We start from the raw sequence: 25,360 nt of genomic DNA, 5'->3' as shown, positions 1-25,360 counted from the left end.
ACACACAGACAAACACACTCACACACACATTCATACCCGGGGCAATTTAGCATCTCCAATTCACCTAACCTACTTTCGTGCAAGTATAAACAAAATGGGAAGGTTATAAAGGGAAAACATACCAGTAGACCATGGAAGACGTCTAAGCGTCAGGATAGAAAACTCAAAACAATATGCCTTGAACAAATGAAAAACAAATGGGCAGAAACAGGAGTCAATGTTTGTGACAGAACTGGCTGAATGAAATTGGATTTACATACAGAAAAGCCAAATGAAAACGAGCACTAACACCTAAACAGAAGAAAACAAGGTTGCAGTGGGCTAAAGAGAAGCAATCATGGAGTGTGGATGATTGGATGAAACTGATATTCAGTGATGAATAATGAATCTGCATTGGCCAAGGACATGATGCTGGAACTTTTGTCTCATGCCGTTCTAATGAAACACATAACAATGACTGCCTGAAGAAAACAACCAAATTTCCCCACTCATTTATGATATGAGGTTGCATGTCAGGTAAAGGACCAGGGGACATCATTACCTCAACAGTCAATGCATAGGTTGCATTGAAATTTTGGACGCTTCTCTCATTCAATTGGTAGAATATAGGTTTGGTGATGATGAATCTTGGCACAGAGCAAAGAGTGTTAAAGCTTTTCTTCAGGAAAGGCTTATCAACGCAATGACATGGCCAGCAAACAGTCTGGATCTCAATCTAATTGAAAATTTATGGTGGAAATTAAAAAAAAAAGGTCCATGACAAGGCTCCATCCTGCAAAGCTGATCTGTCAACCGCTATTCGAGAAAGTTGCAACCAGCTTGATGGGACATATTGCTTTTCATTAGTGAAGTCCATGCCTCAAAGAATTCAAGCCATCATAAAAGCCAGAGGAAGAGTGACAAAGTACTAATTGTGATTTTTTTGTTGTTGATAATTCCATAATTTTTTCCTCTACTTGATCTGGAAAAAATATGCCATTAACTAAAATAATTTAATTTAATTTGTTTGAGGTATGTTTCATGAAGCCAGAACGTTCAGCTATTAAACCAAAATTGTTTCATGTCATATCTGTGAGTTATTTATTTGCCACAAAGTAAAAAAGCTGGGTGAACACCCTGTAAGTGTGGTGATTCCATCATTTTTGCCAGGGGTTGTATCTCCTCTCTATTCTCCTGTTATTGTGAGAATCTGCAGAACGCACCATTATTACATGCCTTCTTGGCTTGTCTGTGTGTAACTCACCTTGCAGAAGGCAGTGTTGGCTGGGGGTAGGACCGAAGGTATTTCTGTGTAGGGTGGGGGGGGCTTATGGGTTGGAGGAAGATCAATTCTACAGTAATGAAAAAACAAAAAACACTTACAGTGGAAGCAGTAATATCTCATTTACATAAATGAATGCTTATACAAATAAACTTGAACTTGAATCCCTGATAAAGGCATCTGATATGGAATGCCTCTTTGTTTCCAGTCAGGTGGAAACTGAGTTTGAGAACACCTTTCCTTCATTCAGATCTGGTTTTATGTGAAGCAGTCTGAACCAAAACATGTTTAATTGGTCCTGTCAGTTATTGATTAGATAGATCATTTTCAAGAAGTAAAGCTTTTACCATTTAAAGAATTTACCATTTGAATCCCAAACCCGACAACATTTACCATTTGAACTCCCAACCCACTTATATTTAATGACATGGTTAGCCTGCAGTCACCAGTCAAACCCCAAATAATCCAATTGTTCTAATGACAAATTCCCTGCAGTTAACTACAGCTATGATGTGCAGCACCCCCAGACTGAAGTACCCCTAATCCATCCTCATGCTGTGTAGTGTGCTTGTATACAGCTAATTGATTGGTCATGTTGATTGTTTTTTTTTAACTGCCGTTTTTGATCGCTTGTTTTCCCATTGAAAATGAATGGGGAAAGTTTTAGGTCTCCAGTGGTGCGACGACGGATTGTACACAGCAGCAGTCGATTGTTGGATTCAGTGGTCTTTTGCTCAGTGACTACACTTCAGCTGGATACAGATAGACTATTTCTTATACAGCTAACTGACTGGCCCACTTTTTTTTTTTTTAACTGCCGTTTTTAATTGCCTATTTTCCCACTGAAAATGAATGGGAAATTTTAAGTTCTCTGGATTCAATAGTCTTTTGCTCAGTGACGCGATTGATTATATTTAGACTTACAGCACAAGCCAGTTATGAAATCTCATTCAAAAACTGATACTGTGGCGCAATCACATTGGCATTTTCTGGCGGAAATGCATCTCTAGTATATTTTCAAGTTATTTCCTGTTTATTTGTTGCTTCCACTGGCTCACACAGACCAACAGACCAACAGATGGACAAATAGCTTAATAGCTGGATTAACTGTTTCTCTTTAATCACTTGTTCCAACTAAATCAGATTAACAGGGTAGCTGTTCTCAAAGTCCCAAACAATTTAGGAGGGACAACACAGACAGGTCCATAATTTACCAGTGGGCATGGACTGGGTGTACAAACTTATAGTGTTATGGTTGAGATTGTTGAAGTGAATGGGTGTGGTCATAACATGGAGAAGACCATCGAAAGAGCAGGTGTTTAACTGAACTTCACAAGCCTGCTGTTGCAGTTTTTTTGTTTCTATGACAAAGATAAAATCCAGAATTATAGCTCCAAGTGGAGCTTAATGAAAACTACGTAGAACTACTTGATATGTGAAGGGAGTTCACTTGAAAATGGCCATGCTAGTAAAATGACAATGCTCTTTTTAATGGGAAAATGAAAACTGAAATGAAAAATGCCCTTGCCGTTTGTAAGGCCCAAGACAAGAGTTTCTTCTGTAAGATTCCAAGTTGCCTTTTGTACAAAAGAGTCATGGTATTACAGCTGATGATCACTGTATACTTCTACACAAAGTATGGACAAATGGCTAGATTTGTTCACACATATTGTACTTCTTAATTTTCTTTTACTTTTCATCAATTTATGTTTTGCTCTATATTTGGTCAGGTATGGAGAAGGGATGGTATATGAAGTGTTCAGGAGGACAAAAACGTCATGTGACATGTGAGGTCATGTGAGGTCATATGAAAACTGCACTGGATGCCTGAAACATCCCATTTACTGAACTTACACTATCTTTGTTCTCTCAGTTTTGATTGCATAAGAAATAAAAGTGGACACTAGAAGTTGTCCCGACAGTTTTAATGACGTGAACTTACACTTTATCTGTATAGGCTGGGGGAGGAGCTTTGCGTGCAGAGAGAAGGACAATGGTGAAGATGGTGATGAGGAAAAGAGCCAGGATGGCTCCCATGACGGCTCCAGCCAGAGCCAGGGACGATGTTATCTGCCGCCCTGATACATCTGAAAGGCAGCACAGCAGTCAGGCAAGCCACAGCACAGCACAACACAACACAGCAGAACAGTGATTGTTACTCCTTACATAAACAGCACAGAACAGCACAGCAAAACATCTGTATCTGTATCTTAATATCTTAATTGTTGTTTTAACGATGTGCGAGTTGACATTATCGAGTACATCACTCACTTTGCAAAAAACAATCAAAAACACGCCTTGAGAGTCCACGCATTCACTGAGTCATGTAGCCTAATAGGACAGATTACTGTGCGTGCACATTGAGAGTGCATGCAGCATGCTAGCATAGGTGTACATGGTCACCGCACCACAAATAGTGATAGGAAATTTGGATCTTTCTACTGACTTGGATCTTTGAATCTCGTTCAGAAAAACGAACAAATCTTTTTTCAAGTCATTTGTTCATTTCATTCATTGAAACTAGTGTGGTGATGTAGCTGTCATCTGAGTGATGACAGAAAGAGCACGGTTCTCAGACCCTAAGAGCAACATGGTTTGCTTCACTTGGTAAAGTATAATACACAAGTTCACTTTTGTTAAGCTCTTAATCAACCTTTTGGACCATAGCCTATTGAGTTATTCAGTTGAAATGACTGATTACCTCAATTCAAAGGTCAAATGTTCTGGCTGACAAGCTAGCGTTAGCAAGCTCTCCTCACCAGTAATAATAGCATTGGCCATGTTACTGCTGTAACCACGTGAATAATGAAAGAAAGACTCAGGCCTGAAGACCCGTAGTTAGGAGTCCCGAATGAATCAGTCGTTCCTACACTGAGAATGCGTAGCGGTCATGTGACAAGTGAACAAAAGACTCAAGCTGTTCCTCAATATGCGTTCTTCTCTGTACTTGTGTTCTTGTGGAATTGTGAAATGTCATCAGTCACGGCCAAAGTACTGTTCCAATTCAAAGCCAAGTACAGATCTAGCCAAGTACAGATCAAATATCCGCATGTGTTCTCGATTTGTGGGTTTTATCAAGAATGCATCAGGAGGCGACTTGTGTGGACTTGGGTATTCAAATTTCCCAGCGTGCATTTCACACAAAGTGCCGGCAATGGCGGCAGACAGACTACCACATAACTGCAAGATTCGTATTATGACTGTTGTTCTTTCACCAAATGTAGTTTTTTAAAGATTTTTCAGGCGAGAATTAATCTTGCATATTTCGAATATGGGTCCATAAATATAGTACCTCCTTTAAATGTTCGGATATGTGCTAGTGGACCAAGTTAGCTCTAGCTGAGCTGTGACCTCAGTAAGAGCGCTGCTGCTCCAAAGCGTACTTCATCCAACCATCACTGGTAGTCTGGACTCCCGAGTTGAACTTGCTAGCCCAAACACCCAGGGACGGGAGTCCGTACTTGGTGTACTCTGTATTGAGAAATACCTTCTTATGAAAGGTGAACAAATCAGTCGTTCCTACACTGAGAATGCGCAGTGGTCATGTGACAAGTGAAGGGAAAGACCCGAAAGACCCGTTCGTGAACGAATCTGAGCCTGTAGCTGTCACAATTCAGATGAACGAAATGAATGGTGCGCATGCGCAGCCCAGGGGAAAATGAATGAATCACTCAGTGAGATGACTCGTTACTCCCAAGTCATACAAAAGGTTAGTTCAAAATGAAAGAAACGTTCATGAATGACACATCACTAACCACAAATTACACTAGTGTAGCTGCCTAGAAATGTATGACTGAAGTTAAAAATGAGTGAACAAAGAGCGCCAAGACACAAAGTACAGACACCACTAGCCTCAAAATTTACGTCATTAGATTTAATTGCCAGACTACCTGGATCATCCTCACTCGCATGTACGTAGTTTGGCTTTGAAAAGAGGGATGTTACTCAAAAGACGGCAATCTGCAAACTGTGTCAGAAATCGGTTACCGTTAAAGACAGCTTGACAACTAACTTGTTTCACCATCTGCAAACTAACCAGCGCACAGAGTATGAAGAATATGAATATGTATTGTTTTTACTTGAATGCTTCAGTTTTAAGTAAATAAATAAGACCTGTTCTAAATATGTTGTTTCCATTAAAATCATTTGTAAGCAACAATTAATATCCTGTTAACAAGAGCAAGCTAGTACAATATAAAACTTTTACAAACACATTTTTGAAGGATGCAAAATATCATCTACTTATCGTTATCAACAAAATCCCAGAAAATATCGAGATATCATTTTTTGTCAATATCGCACACCCCTGCTGCTTACATAAACAGCACAGAACAGTACAGCAAAACAGTGTTCGTTACTTCTTACACAAACAGCACAGCAAAACAGTGTTCGTTACTGCTTCCATAAACAGCACAGCACAGCACAGCACAGCAGATAACTGTCTAACATACACTAAACAGTACAACCTAGCCTCACAGAAACAGACTAAAACATATCACAAACACAGCTCAGCATGGCATGCCATGGATAATCTCATCACAGCATAGAATAGAGAACTTTAGCATCCAGCAGCGAACAACCACATTGAGCACAGAGGCACTCATAGCCCAGTGAAATACCACAAGTCTCAATATGGCACAATAACACAAAATGGGGAGCCATATGTTACAGCAGTAATCAGCACAACACACACAGACTCCAACATCTTCCACCAAACAAACGTCCTGTGCCTTGACAAACAAATGCAAGCACAGCCTATGATGACACACAAAAAAACAAATAAAACTCAGAATACAGTGCACACAGGGAGCTCAGATCAATAATGGTGTAACATTACAACAGTCTATGGTCATTATTGTAATCGCCATCATCTCAAGGGAGAGAGTAGTGATCTGGAGGAGAAATGTGTTGTTGCTTTGTTCTGGGTCTGTGTCACAGTACTGTGGCACAGGCTGTGTGTGTGTGTGTGTGTGTGTGTGTGTGTGTGTGGGGGGGGGGGGGGGGGGGGGGGGGGGGGCAGTACATACCATAATCATATTCTTATACTAAAACTGCTCTATTAAGACAGGCCAGGCATGTGGTTTAACTTTGGGTGAGAGGATACAGATATCAATACAGAAATGTTCAAAGCTTTAACAGCTGCTGATGGATGCTAAGCCTAAATCTGTAGATGAGGTTTTAAAAGATGAGCTCAGGGTTGATCATGCTGAACAAACCACACAGCTGCATTAATTAACCACCTCTGTCCAATTCTTTGTCTCACAAAGACATTGCCCCCCAGAACACCACAAAAACAAAATAGCTTTTCATAGAAATAGGTGGTTTATTTATTTCAAAATCAAAGTATACAAAAAGTTCATTTACAAAATAATCCTTGATATAATCCATTCAGTACTTTGTGTTTCTTTTTTGGAACTGGTAAACCATCTTTATATGCTCCCCTTCTTTATTTATTTTACCTGTGCATTCACTGACAAAAAATAAAATTAAACCAGAATGCTAATGCTGTGGAGAAGAGTGATTGTTAGACAAATTTAGTGACTCTGTGAAAAGGATGTTCCATTTCCACATCTCTGGCTTTTACACTGAAGAGATATGCAACAACCACAAAAAAGATAAACTCTTCCAAAATTCATCAATTATATACAAAGAAATACAAAAGATTCATCCTGCAGCATGTATACAAACAATTTGTCTGCATTCAATTATATAAAATTCCACAGTACCAGAAGTTCTCATAGGAATTATTGCAACTCAAGAGTCACAAACGTCATTTTCTGAGAGCAAAATAAGATGCTGTGGTCAAACTATTTATGTAAAAAGGACATGAAAAATTAACACTCGAAAATGTGATGGCACAAGAAAACACAAGCCCTCAAAAGTGGCTTCTGAAAACAGTGGCCTCCAAACTGAAAAACGGAGAATGACCTGTTCAGAGATTTACCCCTGTAGGCTAAGACTTTACCCCTGCAGGCTAAGACTTTCATCAAACTAGCTGTCAGGTCAAGACCCTGTTGTTCATTCATCTATACCGTTGTTCCTCCATACAATCATCAGTCCATCCAGTCATCCCTTCATACAATCATCAGTCCATCCAGTCATCCCTCCATACAATCATCAGTCCATCCAGTCATCCCTCCATACAGTCATCAGTCCATCCAGTCATCCCTCCATACAGTCATCAGTCCATCCAGTCATCCCTCCATACAATCATCAGTCCATCCAGTCATCCCTTCATACAATCATCAGTCCATCCAGTCATCCCTTCATATGATCATCAGTCCATCCAGTCATCCCTCCATACAATCATCAGTCCATCCAGTCATCCCTCCATACAATCATCAGTCCATCCAGTCATCCCTCCATACAATCATCAGTCCATCCAGTCATCCCTTCATATGATCATCAGTCCATCCAGTCATCCCTTCATACAATCATCAGTCCATCCAGTCATCCCTCCATACAATCATCTGTCTAAACAGTCATCCATTCCTGGTGAAAGCTTCCCTTAGGTCAGTGATGTGTCACGGTGGCTATAACATGCCCACATTCACACACACACACACACACACAAACACACCCTCCACAGCAGCAAGCATTGTTTTGAATGCTAGCAAGCTCTGTGCATTAGTGAATTCTGTACTCCGACCATGCTCCCTCCAGCACTATTAAAGTCTGAAAGGACAAAATCTGAAAGTGTCCATAAATCAAACCAAAGAGCTGCTGGTGTGAAATTGTTTGTGTTTTTTTTTTTGATTTCCACTAAACAATTCCATTATTCCAAGTTCAAACAACCTCATGACCTCATCTAGCTCCAGGATGTTTTCCCTAATACTCCTCAAATCCTTTTGTAAGGCAGAGAACGACAGAATGATTTAAGACAACCTCCATGATAACCAGGAAGGGTTATGACAGTTTCTGTATGACGTTGTTAAAAATTCAAATCTCTGTAATGCGACAGCTCAAAACAGTTCAAAAATACAGTTCTTATTTCAGCTACTGATTACAAACCTTCACCCTCCTAAATGAAAGTTATTATGTCAACTTTATTATCACTAATCTCACTAATTTTATGTGTCCGTCTAGTGAATATGAGGAGATGGAAGATGGCAGGTCTTTTTTCTCTGGAAAAGAGTGTAAATGGTATCTTTCTCATATTTATTTTTAGACACATCCTCTTTATGTTTGAAATCCTTGTGTGTGGTTCAGCAGTCCATTCCTGCTAGCAGCTCCTTCTATACATACCACTCTCGGCGAGAGATGACAGAGCCATCCACGTGGGACACATATTCGCTGTCATAAATGTCCTCTGGAAAATACTGAGAGCTGTTGTTCAGCCCTGGAGGTTCTGTGTGCTTGTGAGGTGCCAGTTGGTGGGTGCTCCTCAGACTGTTGTGGGCCAGGCGGAGGTCCTGTTGCGGGTTTGGGTGATGGCTGTGTGGGTAGTTGGGGTGGTGCAGTGTGTGGTGGCTCTGGTGGTAATTAACATGGTTGGGGTCAAGGCCTCCCTTTCTGTAGCCGCTACGACCACTGGGTGAATGATCTTGCTCAAAGTCACCCCACTCCTCCCTGTCCTTATCCACGCAAATGGTGCCGTTACCCTGGCTGGATTTGAACTTCGTGTTTGAGCTGCTCCTCTGTGGACCTCCCCCATAGTGTTGTGGTGGTTTCTGCATGTCTGATGGACCCAGGTACTGTTTGGTGTAATAGTCGCCACGGAAGGTACGCCGTTGCCTCTGGAAGTAAATTCCACCCAATACCAGCAGCAGCATTAGGAACAGGGCTCCACCAACTGCTCCACCAACAACTGTGCCCAGACTACCCTCTGGCAGGGGTGCAAGTGTTGGAGAGTTGAGTAGGACAAGGTGCTTTTCACCAGGGGCAACAGCAGAAATGCCCGCCTTTAGCATGGGAGCACGGGTGGTGGAGAGCATGGTGGTGGAGGGAGGATCTAATGGAGGGATAGAAAGAGAATGGGTGGAGAAGGGAAGGGTAGCAGTGGGGGAAAAGGAGAGGGGATAATGGGGAGAGAATAGGGGAGAGAGGGAGGGATGGAAATAGACAATGTCAGAATGTCAATGCCAACTACATAAGTATTTTTTTAACAGGGGAGTGAGACATGGGCTTTTACAGAACTAAATATTTAACTACCAAGACAACTATGTGAGCACAACAGTTCCAGGTCTGCTTTCAAATCAACTTGAAGCTTAAATTTAATCATTTCAGAGTGTATACTGAAAGAGCGTTAGGATTAATCAGCTGAGACCCAAGTTTCAACGTGAGGTTATGGCTTGTTATCTTAACAAAACCTTAAAACAATGGCTTTTATTCTCAATCTTTTCAACCCCCGCATCTTTGTGAAACCTGAAACTGTTGCTCATGGACAATATATCAGAGTATAAACACAGGAGGGAATGGACTGGAGGGTGTTACTTGCTGACTGTGAATAGAGCTGGGGAACTGATGAAGGTCAAGACACTAAGTCCATCTTTTTTCATTTTCTCAGCTGTGACAGCTCTTCAATCAATCATTCCAGAAGCATGTGATCTGCTTTTGCTGTTTAATCTGTTCTCACAGAGGTGTGATGAAGCTGTGTCTCTTGCCATTATTTTTTCAGTCAGGATATAAACCATGTCAGCGTATTTGCCTCGTGAAATAAGGCTGCAGAATTTTCAAAACATCATAAAAATATTGGTAAAGTAATGCATTGATAAAATGCGCATAAGTGATTCATTATAAGGAAATAGGTGTTGAAATGGACTCAAAACATGGCAAAGTTGGTGAATTTTCCCTTTAGGAAAACACATTCATAAAACTTACAAAAGTTTTTACAGGGAATCTCAGGACGGATTTCATAGGGGCTTTTTGTGTGTCAGTCATAAAGATGCACACATTAAGGAATTTGTCAATGATTCTGGTGACATTATATTGATTTTTACATACCACCTCGGAATCTCTAATCTTGCGAGAACATGTGATTGTTCTTCTGTGTGATATCTGCCAAAGACAATCCTGACTGTGGACAGTCTGACTTTGGCCAGTCTCATAGTGGACAGTGTGACCGTGGACAGTCAGCTACAACTCACTCCCAAACACTGCATGTACTGTACTGAACACCGCAGAGCTGTACAAGTGCTTAAATTAAAAAAAATAAATAATAAAATAAAATAAAATTGTGCTGTCACGGTGAAGATGTGGATGAGACAGACCATATGTTTTGCAGGGAGAATTGGAGAAGAGCAGATTGCCCCATCATTTATCAGAAAGCTTCATATGTTGTGTGTGTGTTCATATATATGTCCATTTCCTGGTGAGATCAACTTTCACTGGCTATTGTGGTACAGATCATCTCACACTACACGACCCCTACAGACTTGCCACAAATTTGAATAGCAAAATAGCAGACATGCTTCATAAAAGCGGGGCATCTCCAACTAGCTTACAATTTGACCACTAGGCTTAAGTTTGAGTCTGTAACTGTTTCAGACTACAAGATAATCTATGCTGAAAATTAGTCCTTAACTTCTGACTGATATTTTTGTATCAATTTTGACAATTTGTTGTCAAGATGGGCAATGGGCCAACGTGGCCTAAAATTCCTGCAGTGTGTTTCTGGCATAGGAAACCTAATGTGGAGTGTTAGGTCAGCGAGGGGGTGATGGGGACCAGGTCACAGAAATTCAGATACCAGGCTGCCAAGAGTGATCTAAAGATTGACAAAGAATCTAGATGAATTCGGAAAGCAAAATAGAGTGACGGAGACAATTTGGGAGGGATGTGAAGCAGAAAAGCCATTTTCCTTTATGACCTCTTGAGTCAATGACTAACAGCATTAGCAGTGTCAGTGCTGAATGCCCTCTTCCTGCACTGATGAGGCCTTTCTCTAGGAGAGATCTAGTGTCTGTCACTAAGACCACTGGCAGACAGTGTGTTTGTGCTTAGGAGACACTCTCATCCATGGCAGTGTACTGTGCATTTAGTGGTCTGAATGTTGCAAAGGAAAAAATCTGTGCACATTTTGTTCTATTGTGTGTGTGTGTGTGTGTGTGTGTGTGTGTTGTAAAGGAAGAGAGCTGTGCACTGGGAACACTGTACATATTTTGTTGTACTGTGTGTGCTTGTGTGCGTGTATGTATGTGTGTGCGTTTGTGTGTGTGCACGTGCGCATGTGTGTGTGTGTGTGTTGTAAAGGAAGAAAGCTGTGCCCTGGCAGACTGTACAGATTGTGTTCTACTGTGCTGAGCAGAGTGACCCAGGGCACCAGGGAAAATCTGAATGTACATGCTCACATGCAAGAAGAACGATGACAGTAAACTGGAGTAAACAGTAAAAATGTTTTTCAAAAGAGTATTTAGTTGACTGTGGTATAACATTCTTATGTCATTAATCATTAGATAAGGTGTACAATGAAATGCAAAAAAAAAAAAAATCATCTCTGTTTAAGGCTCAAGGACAGATAATGTCAATCTGCATTAATTTATTCTGTTTTGTCTTGCAATAATTTGTCCAGATCAATATGCATTAGAGACTCAGAGCCTCATATGGCATGCAGAAAAAGGGAAACAACTGCAAAAGGCAGAGGAGGATATAGCTGAAGGTCAGAAGGCATGTTGGTGGCACAGATGTACAGTGTCTCCTGAGTCTAGAGAGCATACAGGCTCTTTACGTGGTTGTCTGTCTTTGTGTATATATGACTCATCAGAATTGCACAGGTTAAGATTAAAAACTGAGCATGTTTAAATAATGTTTGGTACATACAAGTATCTGCTATGCTACTTGCTACAGTGAATGTGTGTCTGTATACTGTGTGTGTGTAATGTGTGGAGTGTGCATGTGTGTGTGAGAGAGAGAGAAAGTCTGTGTGTATGGTGTGTGAGCATCAGTGTGTGGGAAAGTGAGACTGTGTGTGTGTGCATCTATCTATCTATGGACCTTGTACAATTCCTCAGTAATAATGCACAAGCCCATGTGCAAAGACAAATGCTTCCACATCTTACCACACAAATAGATACACACAAACCAGACAGAACAGTGCTCACACACACACACACACACACACACACACACACAAGTAGAAATAAATAATTAACTGCATCTGAAAAGACATGGTCAATGTTTCATGAATGTAGGACATCATCTCTCAGTCAAGGTTGCTCCCTTCCCCTCTTTTTTCCAGATGAGAGGAGGAAAGCAAGGAGACTGTGTGTAGACCTCTGAGGCAGTCGAGTAGCACAATGTGCCCGCCTATTGTCTGCTTACCAGTTTCACAAAAGCAAGGACATGTAGAGTGTAACACTGAAACAACATGTAAACATGTAAACATGTAAACCATGTATTTAAAGAGCATTTACATTTCATTCTGCAAGCCATCAAAAGAAGCTCACTGTAGGCCTCTCAGACGCCCACTGAAAAAGCCCCTAAATGACTACTCAGGTCAGGTCCGTCATGATAACCCTCAGGTCTAAAGAAGTCCTATTGTCTTCTTGAGGTTTAAGCCTTTACACTGGGCTTGGGGAAGATTTTTTCTCAGCAACATCCAGAGAGTTAATGGAGGCTTCTGAGCATACAAGTCCTCTACGATTTCCAAGCTAACAGCCCAAAAACACATATAAAATCCCAAATCAGTATTCCTTTGCAGAGACTCGGTGAATGAGAGTGTATGTGTCTACTAAATTGACAGCATGTTTGGAGAAACATACTGTCAATTCAGTCACTCATATTTGCTTATAATGGTCAATTACTGCAAGTATGTTGAGTATACTACAGAATAGAGTGCACCAGTGGGGAGGAACATGGAAAAGTGTCTTGATTTTTCCACCACAAACTCACCTTGAACTCGTATCCTCATGTCTCGACTGCGCAGGCCAATGTCATTGCTCACCTCACACCTGTACACCCCTGAATCGTTGTGATGTAGGGGTCTCCCAAAAACCAGAGAACTGTTCACCATCTCCACGCCCTCTGGCATATCCCCATCCAGCCTAGCACAAAGCCACAAAGCCACAAAACTGAGACAGCCGACACATTTAGAGATGATCATCATACATATACCAACTGTTTACACTGAAACTTTTCACTTTTCATATTGGAATAATACACTGATACCACTCAATGCTGTAATTTGGAAAGTAACAACCAAACAACTGCAATGGTAAAAATATTTCTGAATAAGAGAGGAAGATCAAAGATCTTTCCTGAAGATGTTTACTTATTGTGATTAAATAATACTGCATATGATAAAACAATATGATGAAATTACACAATGTAAATATACCAGATATTTTGTATGATGGATTACAAAATAAAGACTTTGGCTTCAGGACTCAGACAAGCTGTTCAGGCCAGTGATGAGGGCTCTGAGTGCAGTAGGGAACTGGAATTCTGGCTCATATACATTTCCAGAGACCATGGGAAGGGCAGGTTAAAAGCAGAGATAGGGTTAAATAAGCCTCCCTCTCTCACCTGATCCATCTGACCTGGTGGGCAGGTGGGTTGGCCTTAGCTCTGCACTTCAGCTGCACGTTTTCTCTCCCCACATACCAGTCCCCGTCGTAGCCTGAGACCTGTATGTCTGGAGCAACTACAGACAAACAGCACCAGAACACAAGGCGATATTATCATCTTTAACTGAGTCCGTCTGCAACCACAGGGCTTAATAAATCACTCACACTGAGGAACGAAAGAAAGAAAGAAAGAAAGAAAGAATGAATGAAGGAGAGTGAGATGCTGTTCACACAGTAAAGCACAGGAAATACACAGATGCAGATCATTCACATTGGAAGACAATTACTTTCAAAATGCTTTTTGCATTTGATGGAGAGTCCATAATCAGACAAACTATGGAGTTGGGTGATTATAGAGTTTCACACTGGATATGACAAATTATAAAATTTTAAATGGAGCATACAGATTCAATGGACCTGGAGGGAAAGAGTTACTCTCTACATGCAGTCAACTATCACTGACTGCATGTGGAGATCCACTCACAGTCACAGTCACTGCCTGACTGATGAGTCACCTGCACAGAGCTTACTTCCCACCCCTGTATTTACTTTTTACTTCCATCTGACAGACGAGGAAAAGAATTACGAAATAAAAGACTAAATAAAACAAAAGAATAAATACGGAAAAAGAGAATAAATTTGTAGCAGAATAAACATGGGAGTAGATAAACATAAATCCATTTTAAAAATGTAGACACATAGGCATAAATACCAAACCTCTAGCCCCCCCAATGTACCTATTCATTTTTACTCATTAATTAATTTTCTGCACCCCCCATCCCCCACGGGTTACTGTAAAGTAAACTATAAACTAAACCTTTCCAACCTTTGTCTAGGAGAATGGTTATGAACTGTGCCTACCTGACATCAATGTCTATTTTAATTACAATTACACACTAACATAACTGCAATTCTTTAAACATATAAAAGGTTCTTTTTTCCCCCACTAGTTTTTTCTCCTTGTACAACTATAACAATAGTGACACTCATACTGCGATGTTGCATGGGCTCACTGATCATTAAAATGATTGGAGAATGTTTATCATTACAAGATTTGCTGTGTTAGCTCTCTTCACTGATACTGCCTCTTCTAAATTGGCTGCTTTCGCCTTGCCATTGCGTTCAAACTCAAAATGTGCCCGAACCGGCGATGATACATTTGGCTTTGCAACAAGAAACATCTTTTCTACTGTTCTATCGCTTTCAAAAGACAAAAATCCATCGAATGAGTTTTAGGCCATCGCCTAGCCCTAGGCTAATTGTACTAGTTTATTCATGACATACATTTCTACAACAGAGTATTAGGGCAACATTAAGGGAAAAAAAATTCTGAGCTTTCGAGAATAAGGTTGTAATGTTATGAGAATAAAGTCGTAATTTAATGAGAATAGGCTAAAATCATGATATTTCAAGAAAAAAAGTTGTAACATTATAAGAATAAAGTTGTAATTTTACGAGAAAAAATCATAATAGTATTAGAATAAAATCATAAAATTTCGAGGGAAAACAAACATACTTTTTTACGAAAATGTATTACTAGCAACTAACAAAACAAGCAAGAGGACGGTCAATAGCAGCCTGAGCCTGCCTCTGGTAACTGCTGTTTGTCTCAGGTGTCATGCCGTGCCATACACATCAGTCATGATAATGTGGTGCTGATGTGCCAAAAGATTGAGTATTTCATTATTTGTGAAACCTATTAAAGTATAACTTCACAAGATGCCCCACATTTCTCATTTTAACACAAAAAGCAGGCCTCTGTTCTGATATTTCCCCTTTAAAATAACAGGTGGCCTAAAATTACAACTTTATTCTTGTAATATTATGACTTTTTTCTCGTAAAGTTACAACTTTGTTCTCTTAATATTAGGAATTTTTCTTCTGAAATTACGATTTTATTCTTGTGCAATTACAACTTCTCGTAATATCACGACCTTATTCTTGAAATCTCAGAATTTTTTTCTTCAATACGGCCCTAACACTCCGTCGTTAGGGCTGTGCGATGTGACAATATATATCGTGTGACAATAGAAAACATCTGTCGTTTCATATTGTGCCCTGTCGTTTTTTTTGTGGAAGCAAGTTTTAGGGTCACCTTGAGGGGAAAAAAAATTCTGAGATTTCAAGAATAAGGTCGTAATATAACGAGAATAAAGTCGTAATATAATGCGAACAAAGTTGTAATTTTAGGATTTGTTATTTTAGAGGGGAAATATCAGAAGAGCAGCCTGCTGCCTGCACTAAAATAAGGCACGTGGAACATCTTGTGAAGCTATACATTAGTATAGGTTTCACAACTAATGAGATACTTTTGGCACATCAGCACCACATTGCAGCAGGCTGCTCTTCTGATGTTCCCCCTCTAAGAGAACACATAGCCTAAAACTACGGCTTTATTCTCGTAATATTATGACTTTTTTCTTGAAATATCATGATTTTAGCCTCGAAACCTCTTTGCGACAATATCTTTCGTCATTTGGACGGCACTTTGCATTCTTCCACACGGCAGGGATGCAGACAGGAAGTTTGCAAGGCAACACAAACAAACATGGAGGAGAGCAATCGTGACACAGAATGGGGTAATTCTGAACAGGAGGACTCCGATCAGCCATGACAACATGAGGAGCTCGTACTTAAAAGAAGAGCTACCTCTGTCGCATGGACATGGTTTGGGTACGAAAAGTCAGACATAGACCAGAAAACCGTGTTCTGCAAATTATGCCGCAGTATACAATTCAAAATGTAATAAGAAATAGGCCTTTCCATGTGGCTATTTTATGTAAACAATTTAATGTGCTATATTGTGATATGTATCCTTATCTGGAATATGAAATGACCTAAATCCTATAACGGGATATAAAATTTTGGTCATATCGCACAGCCCTAACCGTCGTACATTTCAAACACCAAATAAAGTGCGAAATATTGGTTGATTACACACATTTAAAAGCATTTTACACGAGTTTTGTTACACATTATGATTAATGAACATGGGCATAGATGGCAGTTATCATACACTGAATGTTTTCCTCTATAACATTATTTGTTGACAGTTGCAATTGCTAAGTAGTTTTCAACACCAGACTCGAAAACCGCTTCTCCTCAGTGTCAGTCCTCTTGACTGATTTGATTGGTCAGTCGACCAAAAGGTTACAATAACGTGATACATTTGCTAAATGTTATTTGCTGCGTCCAAAACCACATACTTACGTACTAAATAGTACGTCAAAACAGTACACCACCATTAGTAGTACGTCCAGTACACCACCATTAGTAGTACGTCCAGTACACCACCATTAGTAGTACGTCCAGAGGAAAAACACACACTGCACTATAGTCTGAGTGCTCATAACGAACACCCACAACGCACATTTACCAGTTTACAGTGGTGGACGGGAACAAAGTAAATGTAATCTGTTACTGTTCTTAAGTACCTTTGTCGAGTATCTGTACTTTATTAAAGAGGGACATTAGAGCACATTAATTGGATAATTTGCTTTGCCCTGTTGCACCTATTAGATGTAGCTAGTTATTAAAAGAACAGTGCAACACCCTAGTGGAAATTCCAGTTGAAATCCAGTAGAAAATCGCAGTAGACATCCAGTTGAAATCCAATAGAACCCCAGTAGAAAACCATTTAAAAACCAATAGCAATTTTAACTGGTTCCTATTGGTTTTTATAGGGAAACTGAAACACATTCAGCTGGTTTTATAACTAGTTTCTACTGGAGCCTACAGCCTACAATGTAGTTGAGCGCCTGGAAAAATGACGGGAGATTCTGAATCTAATTCGCCTATTTAAGTCAACACCGGTGGCCTTATTTGAATGAATTTTTGAAGTGGCGGAACAGAAGAAAGACTCATTTGTTTCCAAATGCCTTCTTTGCTTGCCTTGTTTACACAACACTTCTTCCTTCAAGAACTCTCTCTTAAGTCTGAGGAAACACGTAGAGGTAAGCCCATTTTTACACCTGTAGGTGCACACACATCCATACACATATGCCCACATTTTCACACAGTCACAAACACACTTTCATAGACACACCTGCATGTGCACATATCTACACAGACACACACACACACTCAAATGTCACCTCAGCAGCAGGATGTTTAAGAGCTTTTTGTGTTGTGTGTCACCCCAGTGTATAGTGAATTTCTGTGGCACAAACTGTTGTACATTTGTTACTTAGCACAGAGCAACTGTTCTTGCAAGACGGTCAAAGTGGAGTCATACTATTTTAGAATTTGATAGTGCCTTTAGTTTTCTTTACCATTCAGTATTTATACCATAATTTTCACTTTTACACGTACACACACACACTTTAAGTAAACAAACATTATCAAGTTTAAACTTGTAACTATGTCAAGTTTACAACAAATCTTAAAAGGAAAGTTTGCGTTCGATTATTCCTTCTAAAAAACACGTAGGTTCGAACCATTCGAATATCTATTTTTGCGCATTATGTCCATTACAACAAGAAACATAACTACTAGTATAAGTATATTTATTTCAAGATAAACACGTCTTTCAAAGGATCTACATACCTACACATTACAAAATAAACAAATAAAATAATTAGGTTACGGTGTATAGAACGGACATTCAGCACTCCGAGTGAGCTGTGCTGTGATAGACATGGGGCAGAAATGATCTTTTCCTTGACATGAAACAGGAAATAATAATCAAACCACTGGGGACCTGCAGTGCATGATGCTCCTGTCTGTAGTGTATTCTACAGCTTGCATACAACTTTTACCTCAAGGTTCCACAATTTTGCCGTCTACTGGCCAAAATCCGAAGCATTTCGAAACGGGGCTTTTTAGATTGCTCGGAGTGCAAATCACTCTCTCTGCGATCATCACCACTTGGTTGGTGAATTATTCGCTCGTTTCAGCTCGACCTACATTTCATTTTCAATCAGTGAAAGAGACGTTATGGGACTCCTATGCGTCATGCAGTGCATTCTGTGCAGCGGCCCAGGCAGCCGCGGTGGTCACAATCGAGTGTTAATATTCACAATCAAATATTTACTTGTTTTTTTGTTTTTGTTTTTTACAATTCGATTATATGATAGAATGTAGAATATTCGTTGACCACAGTACAGCACGTGAGCATTCCTTTAAAAATAATAATATTAAAATACCCTCTATTCTTCAGATGAACAATATTTTACAATTATCACTCCCTTTTGTTGTTGTGTAAACATTATATTGACACAAAATATTACAAATGAAAAACTTAGAGGAGAGAGCAGGAGAGAGAGAGAACACCACAATTCTTCATAGATAAGACTTAATTCAATAGGGAAGCTTAACAGCACCGTGCTGTACATTGCCGTAAAACTCAGATTATGTACTTTTCAGCTGCACAAAATTTATGTTTCGTAGTCATCATGGATAGGACTTTACAGCACTTTCAAAATAAGAGGAGACTAAGCATGAACTTGTCAAATGCCATGGCGAGCCAAAACCAAGGGAGCATTTGGCCTGCAGGCCCCAAATTGTGTGGCCCTGGTCTTGTGTGTGTGTGTGTGTGTGTGTGTGTCATTGTTTGCCCACGCTCTGGCATCTAGCTGCAGCCCTTCACACTCCATCAATATTGCATCCATCTGCGACACAAACAGCAGGTCAGCAGAGAACAGGTATGAAGTATTAATGCAACGCGCATCTCCACATAGAGACCCCATGGAGCAGGAGTGCACGCAGGCCAGAGGCATGCAAGCGCAGGAAAGAATCAGAGTGGCTGAAACAGCTTTCTCTGTGCTCTCACACACACACGCACAACAAACAGCTCTGAGACATGTCACGAGGATGGTTACCGCTGGAGTATAAAATGGGAACTGGTTGTTGTCTTACAGATTAAGTTCCCAGTCTGAAACAAAAAGAATGAAATGAAGTGAATCTTGTGGGATAGTGTGGGTCTCATACGTGTGCCATTCTTACAGAGACACCTGTAAACTGGACACATGACATAGGTGGTCAGAGGACCCATGCCTGAGTTTTCAGCCTTCCAAACTAATGGAGAGGCAATGATCATTTAGAAGATTAAGACTCACTTACACTGCACATTGATGAGGTAGGGAATCCTGAAGTCACTCTGTAAGGCTGGATGGCGGACAACACATGTAAGGGCGTGGCCCTGGGCATGGCGGGTGGGCTGCCAGGTGTAGTGCACCTGGGTGGTGATGGTTCCGTTGACCTCATCCAGCATGTGTGCCTCTGATGTGCCAAACAAGTCTGACTCCCAGGACACCTCTGCTGACGGCAGCGCCCGCTCTGCTATGCATGTTGCCACAGTGGTCGCATTCCCGCCGTCAATCAGGGCAACAGATCCTGCTGAAATGTACACCTTTGGCTCCACTGAGTGAGAGGGGGAGAGAGAGAGAGAGAGAGAGAGAGAGGCAGTTTCACAAAAAAGGGGATCTTGTAACATGGGAATATACAAGCAGTACTTAAAATGTCAGTGAGAAAACTGGGACAGAATGCTTGCAATTCCTTGTGCAGCTTAGGTTGTACTTTAAAAAGGTATGCAGAAGTGACTGTCACCACCGAATGTAGCAATCTTTGGACTACAGAAGTCATGGAGTATTTTGAAAGGGGGGGGCTGAATGTTTGTGTTTTTTTAAATTTATTTACTCTTTATATATTTAAACAGGCTAGTCTCAGAGAGAGTTACCTCTGACCAGGCATCAGCAGCCATTAAACTACAAAGTGAACGTATGGCAGGCAGAGACAGACATGAAAATAACACACAAAGGAAATGTAATGCTAAGGACAAATGAAGCTGTGGGTATTAACAATACGCCATTCAAAACGTGTGCATTCGAGTTGGAAAAATTCACTAACCTGATCATCAAAATTAGTGATTGAAATAAAATGTGCCAGTCTCAAATGAAAGAGAACAAAGCATGATATTTCAAGTGGCCTTGAAAACTCTAAGAGAATTTTGGTTAATCAGATAAAAATTAAATAAAGCTATTACTCTTCTAGCTTGTCTTTTTATAGCCAATTATACAGGTGCTCACAAACACAATGGGATGTCTCTATGTAATGAAATAGGCCAGTTCTCCACTGTGCATTCACAGGGCAGCGAAGTCAAATCATCCTATTAGTCATTTTGAAACACTTCATATTACTCCGTCCACTGATATTTATGCAGGCATTTGGTCTGGTCATGCCCCTTTCTAGCACAGAACCACGACTGCTTTAATGTTTGATAGTTTCAGTCAGTTTCCAAGACTAAATGTCAGAGTTGTGGTTTAAAGAGCAGGTGGAGGGGTGATTATGCCTCACGCTAATCTCACATACAGTTGACACACACTTCAAAGCTAAGATGTGTGCTTTGCACTACATCTATAAGTGCTTATGTCTTCTTTCAAGATGATGGCCTTTTTTCTATTTTTTCCAGTGCTCTCTTTTTCTCCCTCTTCTTCTCATTCTCTTTGAAATTTTCCACTGCTGTATCACCTTCACCCCTCAGTTAAGAGCACTGCAAATAGTTCACATGTGTGACACACTGACTCAATCTTACCCAAACAAGCAGCATATCTATGTCTGTCTCACTGCCATTTAAACAACTGGCCCCAATCCAGTTGCCTAAAAATATGTGCACACCTCCTTTAACACACAAATACATACACTCAGCACTTTAACACACACACACACACACACACACACAAACATACAAACACTCCTCCTTACCAAGCACGCTGATGGTGGTGGAAGCCTGGGTGTTTCCCAGGGGAAAGGTGGCCACCTTGCAGGTGTAGATGCCCATGTCAGCAAAGCCCACATCTTCCAGTATGATGGTGGCATCATAGGCAGAGGGTGAGCGGAAGGACAGCCGGTGCTTGTAGTCTGGAGAGATGGAGATGCCAAACATGGGGTTGTACACCGCCAGTGTTACAGAGCCTGATTTTAATGTTCTCTCCCAAGAACTCTGGGTAAGGCTAAGGTTGGCCCCAACCTGCACCCCACAGCCAAGTGTCACGTTCTTCCCCAGCACAGCACTGATCTTAGGCTGCACCTGCACCTGACTGCCCCACACAGCTGGGACAGAGAGAGAGAGAGACAGAGAGAGAGGGAGAGAGAGTGAAAGAGAAACACAAAGGGAGAGGGAGCATTAGACAAACGTCACGTTTTCCCCATCCCTCCCTCCCTCCTTCCATTTGTTACCTTCAACAGCTCATTCTTTCCTAGTCCAGCGTTTCCCCATTCCTATGGCAGACTGAACAAAAGCCGCTGTAGGGAACTAAAGAAAAGCTAGAGCGCACACTGATGGAAACAGCAGAGGCCACATGAGGATGTCTTACTACACCCAAACAGCTCACATCCAGCATCCCAACCACACACAGTAACACACAACATGTCCACCACCCCAACAACACGCACAGTCACACACAACATGCCCAGCATCCCAACAACACGCACAGTCACACACAACATGCCCAGCATCCCAGTGATACACACAGTCACCCAAAGCGTGTCCAGTTGTATTCATCATGAAATGGCTGTGTTACAGTGTATTACCATAAACTCTATGGACCACTATGGACACACAAAGATAACTCAAACTCAGTACATTACACAACACACACACACGCGCACGAAGAATGTCTAGATAAAAGGCTTTGGTATCCGCTTGAAAGTAATCAGTGGAGTGATGCTCGTGTGTGTGTATGCTTGTACATGCTCTCCCCACATGAACATTCTTGTACAATAGCTACCCTATGGATGACCTGAAAATGAAAATGAAAACCAGGCTGAACCACCACATCATGGTTTAGTGAACACAACACTAAGATCCAGGGAATTAATATATTTTCCTCCATCCACTGAGAGGGTGTACAAATCATAAAGATGAAAGGGAGAGAGTCTTTCGTAAAGAGAGAGAGAGAGAGAGAGAGAGAGAGAGAGAGAGAGAGAGAGAGAGTGTGAATGAGAGTGTGTGTGTGTAACTGAGCAGATAAACAGGCATGAAATTCACAAGAGGAAATGCATTTGGGAGTTATCTGATTATAAAGGCCTGGAAGGAACAGAGACAGACAAATAACCCATAACATATGAAACACATCACCAACTCTCCCCATCAAACCACGATACTAATTTCAACAAGCTGTCGGTCAGACGATGTAATCGTGAATCAAAACCGGCTGCTTGGCTCGCCATCAGTCTTAACGTTCCGCTGGACTATTCCTCTCGCCTACAATTCCTCTTTGGAAAAAAATTCTCCTCACCAGAGCAAAAGAGATGGCTGAAAATGATAATGTGCAAAAGGAAGTGAGAATAAGAGATTAGTAGACAGTGTCAATGTCAGGGAAAACAGGGGACTCAGTTGCAGACTCGCTGATGAATGAATAAGATGTTTATTGTGCCAGGCAGAAGTCTTTCAATACACTTGGCAGAAAACGGAATCCAAAAAACAAGCAGAGGTCATACCACAGAGCAGTCAGAGGGAGGCAGACAATCCAAAATGGCAGACAAAGGCAAAAGGTTCAAAAACAGGTACAGGGCAAGGCAGGCAGGCAGGCAGGAAGAAGAGGCAAAATCCAACAGGCAAAAAAAGTAAAAAAAACAGGCAGAGGTCAAACACAGAAGGCAATCAGAATATGAAAATGCTGGTATGACACACTGGGGAAAGCGGTACGAACTGACAAACAAAGGGTAGAACAGGCAGGGTTTAAATAGACAGACTAATTACAACTTCAACGAGAGACAGGTGAGCACAATGACACAATAAGTGAGGGGTGGGGTCAGAGCACATGGAAAACCAAAATAAACAAAAGCACATGACAAAACCAAAAACAAATGACAGCTAACACCAGACCTGACCAGCAGGGGCACAACAGAGAGCAGTTCACGCAGGAACCCTGACAGTCAAAAAAGTTGTCCATGTTAAATTGGTGAAAATAAAACACTAGTATATCTGACGAGGTAAACCAAAATCGTATTCTTTAGGACACTAGGGGTGCAGACACACACACACACACACACACACACACACACACACACACACACACACACACACACGTCAATACACATGCATCAGGTTATAACACAGTTCTAAAAGGTTCCTGCCTGCTGTACTTACTGTATTGTTACTGGACAGCAGTGCAGTGTTCTGTAATTAAAAATTAGGCAAACCCTGCCAATCAGACCAGCCTTCATACTGTAGCCAGTCAGAACAGCCTTCATACCATAGCCAATCAGAAGAGCCTTCATACCATAGGCAATCAGAACAGCCTTCATAGCTCAGCCACATCACACCAGCCATCACACTTGAGCCAATCTGACCAGCCTTGAATTCAGTTCCAGCTGACTGCTCACCCCTGTAGTCATCATTTTAAGAGCTTGAAAAATTGAAAGAGGGACAAAAGGCAAGAAACAATAAGACTGCTAACTGCTGAGAAAAAGAATGCAATGAAGACTATAAGAGGGGGAGGTACAAACAAGGGTACTGCAAAAGAACATGAAAAAGATCTAGAGATTTAAAGGGGGATAATGATAGTCTTACGTTTTTATCAAAAATCTTGCCGTAAGGTATATTGAACTTGAACTTATCCCTATGATTCTAAAGACCTGCCTTAAATTAACTCCGTACCGATTTTTTAAAAATGAAATACACCTACATGACACTTTTTTCATTTAAAAATAAAAGCGTCTCTTTGATGCACTCCCGTGGTAATCCGCTGATTAACTTTGCCGCAGTTCTAGTGTTAAATACGCTCTTGGTGTCCGGGACATCCCTCGAAATATTTGTGTTGCAAAGTTTCCATTGAACTGTTGGATTTTTTTCCTCTTTAAGGATGAAATACTTCCACACCGCTGACATGACTATTGTACAGGTAGCTAACTCTCATGCGACTAATTGGTTAGTACTGTTGTTATCATGTGACACGCTGTGTGTATTGGATCATATTTTTTTCTCCCCTCCGATGTCTGATCCAGCATTCTGGGCCAGTATAGGCCAGATACCGATGCTGTGGATCGGATCAGGACATCCCTAATTCATATTATGACAGAGGTTTGTTTGAAGCATGCTTCTGCTCCAGTCTCTGCTCCTGGATGGTTGTGGGTTCATGACCCAAACAAGACAGTTCACTTCTGTCCCCAAGCAGAGAACTGAAAACCTGAAAGCCTTGAACTCCTAAACCAACTCCTAAACCTGAAAATCTCAAAACCAGCCTTGAAAACCCTCAAATCTGCCCTGAGAACCCCAAAGCCCCTCCAAGTGTCTTATCTCTGATGTAGATAGTAAGAACCAAGATATTATCTTAATATCTGTTATTATATCACCCAGCGTTTAATGCACAAAATTGTCATTTACACTCCAGTTATACAGAAAAAGCAAAGTGTAGTAAAGGCACAAGGTTCAGTGAAACAAACTCTGGAGGTTAGGGCAGCACCAGGACCTTGGCATTCATTAGAGCAAGGACACAGCATTCCCAGAGGAGCCTTTGCCAGCCACTTTTGTCTCTGTCAGCGTCTTACCTCTTCTGTGCAGATGAGTATACATGTACTTGTGTCCAAGAGTTAGTGGAGTCCAACCGAGCTCTCAGAATAAAATTTCAATTCACCTCCTGTGCTAAGGTATGAG

At 41.0% G+C, this 25,360-nt stretch overlaps 1 protein-coding gene across 1 annotated transcript in view; it reads right to left on the bottom strand.

Annotated features, from left to right (window-relative positions):
• Positions 1-8,496: 8,496 nt before the first annotated feature.
• The window catches only part of nectin3b (nectin cell adhesion molecule 3b), a 48,239-nt gene continuing 31,375 nt past the window's right edge, over positions 8,497-25,360 (bottom strand). The window contains exons 2-6 of the mRNA XM_030782987.1: positions 21,466-21,813; positions 19,825-20,124; positions 13,724-13,841; positions 13,091-13,242; positions 8,497-9,212 (exon numbers count right to left, since the gene is read on the bottom strand). Coding sequence (XP_030638847.1) covers positions 8,497-9,212; positions 13,091-13,242; positions 13,724-13,841; positions 19,825-20,124; positions 21,466-21,813 — 1,634 coding nt within the window. The remainder of the gene's footprint in view (positions 9,213-13,090; positions 13,243-13,723; positions 13,842-19,824; positions 20,125-21,465; positions 21,814-25,360) is intronic.

The sequence above is a fragment of the Chanos chanos genome, chromosome 8 (genome assembly GCF_902362185.1).
Source record: "Chanos chanos chromosome 8, fChaCha1.1, whole genome shotgun sequence".
NCBI classification, from domain to species: Eukaryota; Metazoa; Chordata; class Actinopteri; order Gonorynchiformes; family Chanidae; genus Chanos; species Chanos chanos.
The sequence above is the reverse complement of the archived record's forward strand: the minus strand, read 5'-3'. Positions and strand labels throughout refer to the sequence as shown.